Below are 12,082 nucleotides of genomic sequence, written 5' to 3'. Positions count from 1 at the left end.
GGGGAGAGGAGGGGGATGAATGAGCCAATTGAAAACTGGGGATGGTTTGAGGGCCAGATTGGGAATTTAGCCAGGACACCGGGGTTAACACCCCTACTCTTACGATAAGTGCCATGGGATCTTTAATGACCTCAGAGAGTCAGGACACCCGTTTAGCATCCCATCCGAAAGACGGCACCCTACACAGGGCAGTGTCCTGGGGCATTGGGATATTTTTTTAGACCAGAGGAAAGAGTGCCTCCTACTGGCCCTCCAACACCACTTCCAGCAGCATTTGGTCTCCCATCCAGGAACTGACCAGGACCAACCCTGCTTAGCTTCAGAAGCAAGCCAGCAGTGGTATGCAGGGTGGTATGCTGCTGGCCATAATTGACCACATTTGAGTCAATTGGAGGTGTACTTGTGGATGTATTTCAAGACCTACCTTCAAACTCAGTGCTATTGCTTGACATTATGGGAAAATCAAAAGAAATTAGCCAAGTCTGGTTCATCCTTGGGAGCAATTTCCAAACGCCTGAAGATACCACGTTCATCTGTACAAACAATAGTACGCAAGTATAAACACCATGGGACCATGCAGCTGTCATACCGCTCAGAAAGAAGACGCGTTCTGTCTCCTAGAGATGAACGTACTTTGGTGCGAAAAGTGCAAATCAATTCCAGAACAGCAGCAAAGGACCTTGTGAAGATGCTGGAGGAAACAGGTACAAAAGTATCTATATCCACAGTAAAACGAGTCCTATATCGACATAACCTGAAAGGCCGCTCAGCAAGGAAGAAGCCACTGCTCCAAAACTGCCATAAAAAAGCCAGACTACGGTTTGCAACTGCACATGGGGACAAAGATGGTAGTTTTTGGAGAAATATCCTCTGGTCTCATGAAACAAAAATAGAACTGTTTGGCCATAATGACCATCATTATATTTGGAGGAAAAAGGACGCTTGCAAGCCGAAGAACACCATCCCAACCGTGAAGCACGGGGGTGGCAGTATCATCTTTTGGGGGTGCTTTGCTGCAGGAGGGACTGGTGCACTTCACAAAACAGATGGCATCATGAGGGAGGAAAATTATGTGGATATGTTGAAGCAACATCTTAAGACATCAGTCAGGAAGTTCAAGCTTAGTCGCAAATGGGTCTTCCAAATGGACAATGACCAAAACCAAAATGACCAGAACTGAAAAAGCAAGGTATGGAGTGGCCATCACAAAGCCCTAACCTCAATCCTACAGAAATATTGTGGGCAGAACTGAAAAGGTGTGTGTGAGCAAGGAGGCCTACAAATCTGACTCAGTTACACCAGCTCTGTCAGTAGGAATGGACCAAAATTCACCCAACTTATTGTGGGAAGCTTGTGGAAGGCTACCCGAAACGTTTGACCCAAGTTAAACAATTGAAAGGCAATGCTACCAAATACTAATTGAGTGTATGTAAACTTCTGACCCACTGGGAATGTGATGAAAGAAATAAAAGCTGAAATAAATCACTCTACTATTAATCTGACATGTCACATTCTTAAAATAAAGTGGTGATCCTAACTGACCTAAGACAGGGAATTTTTACTAGGATTAAACGTCAGGAATTGTGAAAAACAGTTTAAATGTATTTGGCCAATTGAGTGTATGTAAACTTCTGACCCACTGGGAATGTGATGAAAGAAATAAAAGCTGAAATAAATCACTCTACTATTAATCTGACATGTCACATTCTTAAAATAAAGTGGTGATCCTAACTGACCTAAGACAGGGAATTTTTACTAGGATTAAACGTCAGGAATTGTGAAAAACAGTTTAAATGTATTTGGCCGAGGTGTATGTAAAACTTCCCACTTCAACCGTACTATGATTGTGCATTCTTCACGAATGCGCTTTTGTTAGTAGGCTGTGATTCGATGAGAAATTATCAGGCACCGCATCGATTTCACGCAACGCAGGACACGCTAGTTAACCCAGTAATATCATCAACCATGTGTAGTTAACTAGTGATTATGTGAGGATTGATTGTTTTTTTTAATAAGTTAAGTTAAACGCTAGTTAGCAACTTACCTTGGCTTCTTGCTGCACTCGCACAACACGTGGTCAGCCTGCCACACAGTTTCCTCGTGGAATGCAATGTAATCGGTGTCCAAAAAAGCTGATTACCGATTGTTATGAAAACTTGAAAATCGGCCCTACTTAAATCGGCTATGCCGATTAATCGTCGACCTCTAAATAGACTGAAAGACTGAAATGGTGTCCGTCTGTCGTATCATTGTATCTTTGAGTATTACTGAGTGTCGGTAAATGTCCTTGTATCCACTGTCATGTCTGAATCATGTTGCTGGTTCTATTTTCAGACCAATAATAAGACTCCAAGTACCAGTGTTTGACTACCGAGAGACAGGCTGCCTCGGCTGCAATAACCCTTACAATAACCCGTAATACCCCCCCCCCCCCATTACCTCTAACGAAACAACACACACGACAGACTCACCTCAGACTCTTTATAGTATCTCTCAGGGATCTCGTCGTAGGCGATATCCACAAAACACACTTCCCTTTCCTGGTCTTTATTTTCACTGTCTGAGAAGATCTGAAAAGAGACAAAAATTCCCCAGAGGTACAGTTAGTGATCTATGACCTCAGGCATCAACAACATCCTCTCTACACAAAACTACACGGCTCACTGATATTGATTGTGCCTCCCAAATCTTTGTGTTATCATTCAAGGCCCTGTTTGTTATTTGACGGAAGCTAGTCTACTTCAGCCAGATTGGTCCAAATATCCACATGGTCAGATATTTGATTTGATTTATCATTGGCCATATTCGCTAAGCATCTCATAGTAAGAGTGCTGATCCAGGAACAGTTTAGCCTTTTAGATCATTATGAATAAGATTACATGGACGGGGAGGAGACCTGATCCTAGATCGGCACTACTACTCTGAGATGTTTGATACATACAGGCCCTGATCTTAGGTCTTAGATTACGGACCACTTTACCTTAGCTGCTCCACTAGGCTACTGCAGGGACATGTCATTGTGCAACGCAGCCAGAAGGGAGCACTCTAAGCTTGGTGTTGATTGACATCCACTGTACACAGACACACAGACAGACACACAGACAGACACAGACACACAGAGACAGACACACAGACACAGACAGACACCTCATATATAGCCACAGGGCAAACAGACACCAATTAGCCACTCTCTGTTTCCATCGTAGGAGCTAGAGGTGTGTGTGAGTGAGAGAGTGCGTGTGAGAGAGAGCTAGGCTCAGTTATAGAGAGGAATACTCCAGTACGTTAGGCCTAAGGGGATGAGTGAACGAATGCTCAGACAGGGCAGAGTGCAACATTTCAAAGTGTGGTTCCAACGTCTATGTTCCACATCATGCTTCCAGCTAGCGGCGGATGTATTGGAAGTTGCCGAGTAGGGATAACTAGTGCACGAATGTCAGGAAATAAGAGCTTCACACCAGTGATCACAACCGAAGAGAGATGGGCTTCACGCTCGTAGCTGTGGGTGGGTATTGTAGCTACGGATGGATATTGTATGGCCTTGCTGCCGAGTCCAGCGGAATAATAACTACATAAAGAAAACTGTACAATTATGTATGACTTAACATAAATTAAATATCATATTTGGAAGCAATATGATCAGTAGATTTTTTTTGGTTCAGCTCATGTGCTACATTTGGACTAGTCTCCAATGCCAAAACTTCCGGATGCCCTATGGGTATGCCCTATGGGTATGCCCTATGGGTAGAGGAGGAAGGTTGGGTAGAGGAGGAAGGTTGGGTAGAGGAGGAACGTTGGGTAGAGGAGGAACGTTGGGTAGAGGAGGAACGTTGGGTAGAGGGGAGAAGAAAGAGGGAGAAAGGACAAGGGAGGTGGAGGGAAGAAAGAGAGTGTGCAAGAATGAATGAAAACGAGCAAGTAAGAGGGAGAGAAAGAAACTATGCAACTGTCTAATGGTGAAGTCTCAAGGAGAAAGAGAGAGATAATGACAACCATAAACCATTAGGAACTGTATTTAAAGCAGTGGCTCTTCTCCAAGCCTAACGGCAGCCCTGCCCTGTCACGGTACCTGAATCGACAGTGGAATTGTCAATCACATCCTCTAACCACACCCTCCATTCATACAGACAGAATATGCAGTCTGCTCACACACAAACACTACTCCATTCACACACTGTCATTCACACAGACGCACTTCATTCACACAGACGCACTTCATTCACACAGACGCACTTCATTCACACAGACGCACTTCATTCACACAGACGCACTTCATTCACACAGACGCACTTCATTCACACAGACGCACTTCATTCACACAGACGCACTTCATTCACACAGACGCACTTCATTCACACAGACGCACTTCATTCACACAGACGCACTTCATTCACACAGACGCACTTCATTCACACAGACGCACTTCATTCACACAGACGCACTTCATTCACACAGACGCACTTCATTCACACAGACGCACTTCATTCACACAGACGCACTTCATTCACACAGACGCACTTCATTCACACAGACGCACTTCATTCACACAGACGCACTTCATTCACACAGACGCACTTCATTCACACAGACGCACTTCATTCACACGTGTATGGATGTATACACAGGCACGCACACAAACACAAACTGAATCCAAACAGACATTCACCCCCTTCTCGGTCAGGAAACGGGACTGTGAGTGCGAGAAAACACATTTTTTACAACCTGACATTATCTTTCCTAACACCGTGAGCACAGAAACACAGGGCTGCATATTATTTCATAACGTACAGCATCTTGGCAGAGAAGATTCTGAAATTCGGACCAGATTATACAGTGTCGTAAAAGATGCAGAGCTTGTGCTGCTGGTCCTGAAGCTGCATTGTCCGTGGAAAGAGTCACATGGGAGCTTTTTAGTGGAACTTGTGCGTACAAACACATACGTCTGTGTGTCTGTACGCGACACCAACTGTGTACTTGATATGTGCACATGTGTGATATGACTCCAGGCGTGTATGTGTGCGAGTGTGTGTGCACGCACAGGGACACTGGCCAGCAGTTGTTAGAGACGAGAGGTAGGCTGGGGTCGGATTACAGATGTAGAGACCAGAGTGTCTGCCTTTTACATTCAGTCTGCCTAACATCCTCTCCTTTACATTCAGTCTGCCTAACATCCTCTCCTTTACATTCAGTCTGATACAACATCCTCTCCTTTACATTCAGTCTGATACAACATCCTCTCCTTTACATTCAGTCTGCCTAACATCCTCTCCTTTACATTCAGTCTGCCTAACATCCTCTCCTTTACATTCAGTCTGCATAACATCCTCTCCTTTACATTCAGTCTGATATAACATCCTCTCTTTTACATTCAGTCTGATACAACATCCTCTCCTTTAAATTCAGTCTGCATAACATCCTCTCCTTTACATTCAGTCTGATACAACATCCTCTCCTTTACATTCAGTCTGCATAACATCCTCTCCTTTACATTCAGTCTGCCTAACATCCTCTCCTTTACATTCAGTCTGATACAACATCCTCTCCTTTAAATTCAGTGTGATATAACATCCTCTCCTTTACATTCAGTCTGATACAACATCCTCTCCTTTACATTCAGTCTGCATAACATCCTCTCCTTTACATTCAGTCTGCCTAACATCCTCTCCTTTACATTCAGTCTGATACAACATCCTCTCCTTTACATTCAGTCTGCCTAACATCCTCTCCTTTACATTCAGTCTGCCTAACAACCTCTCCTTTACATTCAGTCTGCATAACATCCTTTCCTTTACATGCAGTCTGCCTAACATCCTCTCCTTTACATTCAGTCTGCCTAACATCCTCTCCTTTACATTCAGTCTGCCTAAGATCCTCTCTTTTACATTCAGTCTGCCTAGCATCCCCTCCTTTACATTCAGTCTGCCTAACATCCTCTCCTTTACATTCAGTCTGCATAACATCATCTCCTTTACATTCAGTCTGATATAACATCCTCTCTTTTACATTCAGTCTGCCTAACATCCCCTCCTTTACATTCAGTCTGCCTAACATCCTATTTTACATTCAGTCTGCTTAACATCCCCTCCTTTACATTCAGTCTGCCTAACATCCTCTCTTTTACATTCAGTCTGCCTAACATCCTCTCTTTTACATTCAGTCGGATATAACATCCTCTCCTTTACATTCAGTCTGATATAGCATCATCTCCTTTACATTCAGTCTGATATAGCATCATCTCCTTTACATTCAGTCTGATATAGCATCATCTCCTTTACATTCAGTCTGCCTAACATCCTCTCTTTTACATTCAGTCTGATATAACATCATCTCCTTTACATTCAGTCTGATATAGCATCATCTCCTTTACATTCAGTCTGATATAGCATCATCTTCTTTACATTCAGTCTGATATAGCATCATCTCCTTTACATTCAGTCTGATATAGCATCCCCTCCTTTACATTCAGTCTGATATAGCATCCCCTCCTTTACATTCAGTCTGCCTAACATCCCCTCCTTTACATTCAGTCTGCCTAACATCCTCTCCTTTACATTGTCTGATATAACATCCTCTCCTTTACATTCAGTCTGATATAGCATCCTCTCCTTTACATTCAGTCCGATATAACATCCTCTCCTTTACATTCAGTCCGATATAACATCCTCTCCTTTACATTCAGTCCGATATAACATCCTCTCCTTTACATTCAGTCTGATATAGCATCCTCTCCTTTACATTCAGTCTGATATAGCATCATCTCCTTTACATTCAGTCTGATATAGCATCATCTCCTTTACATTCAGTCTGATATAACATCCTCTCCTTTACATTCAGTCTGCCTAACATCCTCTCCTTTACATTCAGTCTGATATAGCATCCCCTCCTTTACATTCAGTCTGATATAGCATCCCCTCCTTTACATTCAGTCTGCCTAACATCCCCTCCTTTACATTCAGTCTGCCTAACATCCCCTCCTTTACATTCAGTCTGCCTAACATCCTCTCCTTTACATTGTCTGATATAACATCATCTCCTTTACATTCAATCTGATATAACATCCTCTCTTTTACATTCAGTCTGCCTAACATCCCCTCCTTTACATTCAGTCTGCCTAACATCCTATTTTACATTCAGTCTGCCTAACATCCCCTCCTTTACATTCAGTCTGCCTAACATCCTCTCTTTTACATTCAGTCTGCCTAACATCCTCTCTTTTACATTCAGTCGGATATAACATCCTCTCCTTTACATTCAGTCTGATATAGCATCATCTCCTTTACATTCAGTCTGATATAGCATCATCTCCTTTACATTCAGTCTGATATAGCATCATCTCCTTTACATTCAGTCTGCCTAACATCCTCTCTTTTACATTCAGTCTGATATAACATCATCTCCTTTACATTCAGTCTGATATAGCATCATCTCCTTTACATTCAGTCTGATATAGCATCATCTTCTTTACATTCAGTCTGATATAGCATCATCTCCTTTACATTCAGTCTGATATAGCATCCCCTCCTTTACATTCAGTCTGATATAGCATCCCCTCCTTTACATTCAGTCTGCCTAACATCCCCTCCTTTACATTCAGTCTGCCTAACATCCTCTCCTTTACATTGTCTGATATAACATCCTCTCCTTTACATTCAGTCTGATATAGCATCCTCTCCTTTACATTCAGTCTGATATAACATCCTCTCCTTTACATTCAGTCCGATATAACATCCTCTCCTTTACATTCAGTCCGATATAACATCCTCTCCTTTACATTCAGTCTGATATAGCATCCTCTCCTTTACATTCAGTCTGATATAGCATCATCTCCTTTACATTCAGTCTGATATAGCATCATCTCCTTTACATTCAGTCTGATATAACATCCTCTCCTTTACATTCAGTCTGCCTAACATCCTCTCCTTTACATTCAGTCTGATATAGCATCATCTCCTTTACATTCAGTCTGATATAGCATCCCCTCCTTTACATTCAGTCTGATATAGCATCCCCTCCTTTACATTCAGTCTGCCTAACATCCCCTCCTTTACATTCAGTCTGCCTAACATCCCCTCCTTTACATTCAGTCTGCCTAACATCCTCTCCTTTACATTGTCTGATATAACATCCTCTCCTTTACATTCAGTCTGATATAGCATCCTCTCCTTTACATTCAGTCTGATATAACATCCTCTCCTTTACATTCAGTCCGATATAACATCCTCTCCTTTACATTCAGTCCGATATAACATCCTCTCCTTTACATTCAGTCTGATATAGCATCCTCTCCTTTACATTCAGTCTGATATAGCATCATCTCCTTTACATTCAGTCTGATATAGCATCATCTCCTTTACATTCAGTCTGATATAACATCCTCTCCTTTACATTCAGTCTGATATAGCATCCTCTCCTTTACATTCAGTCTGATATAGCATCCTCTCCTTTACATTCAGTCTGATATAGCATCCTCTCCTTTACATTCAGTCTGATATAGCATCATCTCCTTTACATTCAGTCTGATATAGCATCATCTCCTTTACATTCAGTCTGATATAGCATCATCTCCTTTACATTCAGTCTGATATAATATCCTCTCCTTTACATTCAGTCTGATATAGCATCCTCTCTTTTACATTCAGTCTGCCTAACATCCTCTCCTTTACATTCAGTCTGCCTAACATCCTCTCCTTTACATTCAGTCTGCCTAACATCCTCTCCTTTACATTCAGTCTGCCTAAGTTCCTCTCTTTTACATTCAGTCTGCCTAGCATCCCCTCCTTTACATTCAGTCTGCATAACATCATCTCCTTTACATTCAGTCTGATATAACATCCTCTCTTTTACATTCAGTCTGCCTAGCATCCCCTCCTTTACATTCAGTCTGCCTAACATCCTCTCCTTTACATTCAGTCTGCATAACATCATCTCCTTTACATTCAGTCTGATATAACATCCTCTCTTTTACATTCAGTCTGCCTAACATCCCCTCCTTTACATTCAGTCTGCCTAACATCCTATTTTACATTCAGTCTGCCTAACATCCCCTCCTTTACATTCAGTCTGCCTAACATCCTCTCTTTTACATTCAGTCTGATATAGCATCCTCTCCTTTACATTCAGTCTGATATAGCATCATCTCCTTTACATTCAGTCTGATATAGCATCATCTCCTTTACATTCAGTCTGATATAGCATCATCTCCTTTACATTCAGTCTGATATAATATCCTCTCCTTTACATTCAGTCTGATATAGCATCCTCTCCTTTACATTCAGTCTGATATAGCATCATCTCCTTTACATTCAGTCTGATATAGCATCATCTCCTTTACATTCAGTCTGATATAATATCCTCTCCTTTACATTCAGTCTGATATAATATCCTCTCCTTTACATTCAGTCTGATATAATATCCTCTCCTTTACATTCAGTCTGATATAGCATCCTCTCCTTTACATTCAGTCTGATATAATATCCTCTCCTTTACATTCAGTCTGATATAATATCCTCTCCTTTACATTCAGTCTGATATAATATCCTCTCCTTTACATTCAGTCTGATATAGCATCCTCTCTTTTTACATCTGCAGGGCTTTCACTAACATTGTCTGTCCATGGAAGTGGGACTCACACACGATAAATGACCAGACAGGTTGATGCCCGCCTACTCTCTCTTACGACATTGAGTGGATTTTTCTAAGGCCAAGACTGACAACTCCTTACACACACACACACACACACACACACACACACACACACACACACACACACACACACACACACACACACACGCTTACATAATAGTAGAGATATTGTTCTGTAGAGAAAGGAGTTTGTGAATTGGTAGAGAGAGAAGGACAGGGGTATACATGAAATGGCCTCTTCAATTAGCAGAGCTGCACTTGGCAGACACTGAGGGGCCATAAGGCCCCTATTATGGAATGACTATCATACTGAAGGCCTCAGAGCAACACACACACACGGTCTTCACTCACGTTGTCATTGCTGCCTTTGTTGTCCTCGTATTTCGTCTCTATGTGAATGGAGAACTTGGGCAAGAAAGAACACTGCAAAACAAAACAAACAGAAAATAAATGTCTCAGGTGAGATACTTGAAAATGGTGGAAAAACAACAGCTTTCACCTGAAATTGGTGTTTAGTTTCAGAATGGTTTGTGTGGACATTTAGTCTCTAGACTTCTTGTACCAATATCCCCACCAACTGATGCGTTTGGTTCTTTGTTCAGAAAAGGGGGAGATGAACGTATGGGAGTATGCTCGTGTCGGAGTGGTGTGCATGTACCCCCCCCCCCCCATGACTCACACACAGCCTTTTATTGCGCCTGAAATGGGCTCCGTCACTGTCAAAGCCATGTCTCCCCTCCACCCCCCTTTCCCCTCCATCCTCTCCTCCTCTCTATATTAAGCCATATGACTCAGTGTGGTGGCATTTATCACTTTCAGAGGATTTGAAAATGCCACAGCTCAAAGGCTTTAGAAGTTTCAGACATTATGTAACAGGTGGCAGACGGTCATCGGTCTTAAACCCTTCTCAGACATTAAAACACAGCTACGGTAGAGTTTTATAATGGGTTGAAACCGATGTTGGTTCTTAACACTTCCTGTGAACTACCAGTGTATAAAGCATCATTTGTATGTATTATGGATCCCCATTAGCTGCCAAGGCAGCAGCTACTCTTCCTGGGTTACAGCAAAATTCAGGCAGTTAATGCAATATTAAAACATTACAATTACAATCCGTCCATGTTGCTGCATTGAATGAGTCCGGACACCCCGCCCACTACTGGACTGCGGTGGCTCTCTTCACAGCTCTGACCAATCAAAAGGAAGGGATACTTACTGTGTACTCTAGAGAGGCAGGCGCAGGAGGGACGCGTGGCAGCAGAGCGGGGAGAAAACACAACACAGATTAGGGCTTTTCAATGACGCGACAACACGGTAGCAACGCAGACAGGTTACGATGTGACACGAGAAACAACCCAGCTCACACATCCAGGAAACGCTTGCTGAACCTTTTCCACGCTCTTTTGAAGAAGCTTTTCTGGGAAATGGTGCTGACCCGACGTTCTAATAACGTTACGAGAATAATAGTCGGACATATGTTATTTCAAAACCAAATGGGGACCGGACAGAAACGTTTTTTGTGGGGGGGGGGGGGGGGGGGTAGCTAGCCTGGCCATGCTATGAGCTCAGTGCCACAGTAACTGGATTAGGTTGAGGTTAGCCCGGTGCATTTCCGCTAGGGTTACGGTCGATACGTGGTCAGAGTTCATTTCTGACCTAACACAAGCATTAGTGGTGCCTGGTATGAATGGATCCTGGTTCTACAATGAGACGCCGGTGTTGAGCGTGCGCTCACCTGTGATGGTGTAGGGGTAGTAGTTCCAGGCCTTCTCTGTTACGTAGAAGATGTTGGGCACCACTGCTCGAGCCCAGCTGGGCAATTTACTGTAGATAGATAGATAGATAGATAGATAGATAGATAGATAGATAGATAGATAGATAGATAGATAGATAGAGAGAGAGAGAAGAACAGATGGAGAGAGGAGAAGAGATGGAGAGAGGAGAAGAGATGGAGAGGAGGAGAAGAGATGGAGAGAGGAGGAGAAGAGATGGAGAGCGGAGGAGAAGAGATGGAGAGCGGAGGAGAAGAGATGGAGAGCGGAGGAGAAGAGATGGAGAGAGAGGAGAAATGAAAAGCAAGAGAGGAGAAGAGAGAGGGAGAGAGAGAAAGAGAGGAGAGAGAGGGAGAGATGGGAGATGGAGAGAGGAGAGAGATGGAGATGAGAAGAGATGGAGATGAGAGAGATGGAGAGAGAGGAAGAGAAGAGATGGAGAGAGGAGAAGAGATGGAGAGAGGAGAAGAGATGGAGAGAGGAGAAGAAGAGATGGAGAGAGAGGAGAAATGAAAAGCAAGAGAGGAGAAGAGAGAGGGAGAGAGAGAGAGAGAGAAAGAGAGGAGAGATAGAGAGAGGAGAGAGATGGAGAGAGGAGAGAGATGGAGATGAGAGAGGAGAAGAGATGGAGAGAGGAGAGAGATGGAGAGAGGAGAAGAGATGGAGAT

General features: G+C 43.0%; 1 protein-coding gene across 1 annotated transcript in view; it reads right to left on the bottom strand.

Moving 5' to 3' along the window:
• Positions 1–12,082, bottom strand: part of pitpnc1a (phosphatidylinositol transfer protein cytoplasmic 1a) — a 79,941-nt gene that overhangs the window by 9,236 nt on the left and 58,623 nt on the right. The window contains exons 3-6 of the mRNA XM_036940646.2: positions 11,378–11,466; positions 10,859–10,866; positions 9,994–10,065; positions 2,472–2,570 (exon numbers count right to left, since the gene is read on the bottom strand). Of these exons, the coding sequence (XP_036796541.1) occupies positions 2,472–2,570; positions 9,994–10,065; positions 10,859–10,866; positions 11,378–11,466 (268 nt within the window). The remainder of the gene's footprint in view (positions 1–2,471; positions 2,571–9,993; positions 10,066–10,858; positions 10,867–11,377; positions 11,467–12,082) is intronic.

Source organism: Oncorhynchus mykiss, chromosome 13, assembly GCF_057628025.1.
Source record: "Oncorhynchus mykiss isolate SJ-2025 chromosome 13, ASM5762802v1, whole genome shotgun sequence".
Lineage (NCBI taxonomy): Eukaryota > Metazoa > Chordata > Actinopteri > Salmoniformes > Salmonidae > Oncorhynchus > Oncorhynchus mykiss.
Note: the sequence above shows the minus strand (reverse complement) of the source record. Positions and strands in the feature narration are given on the sequence as shown.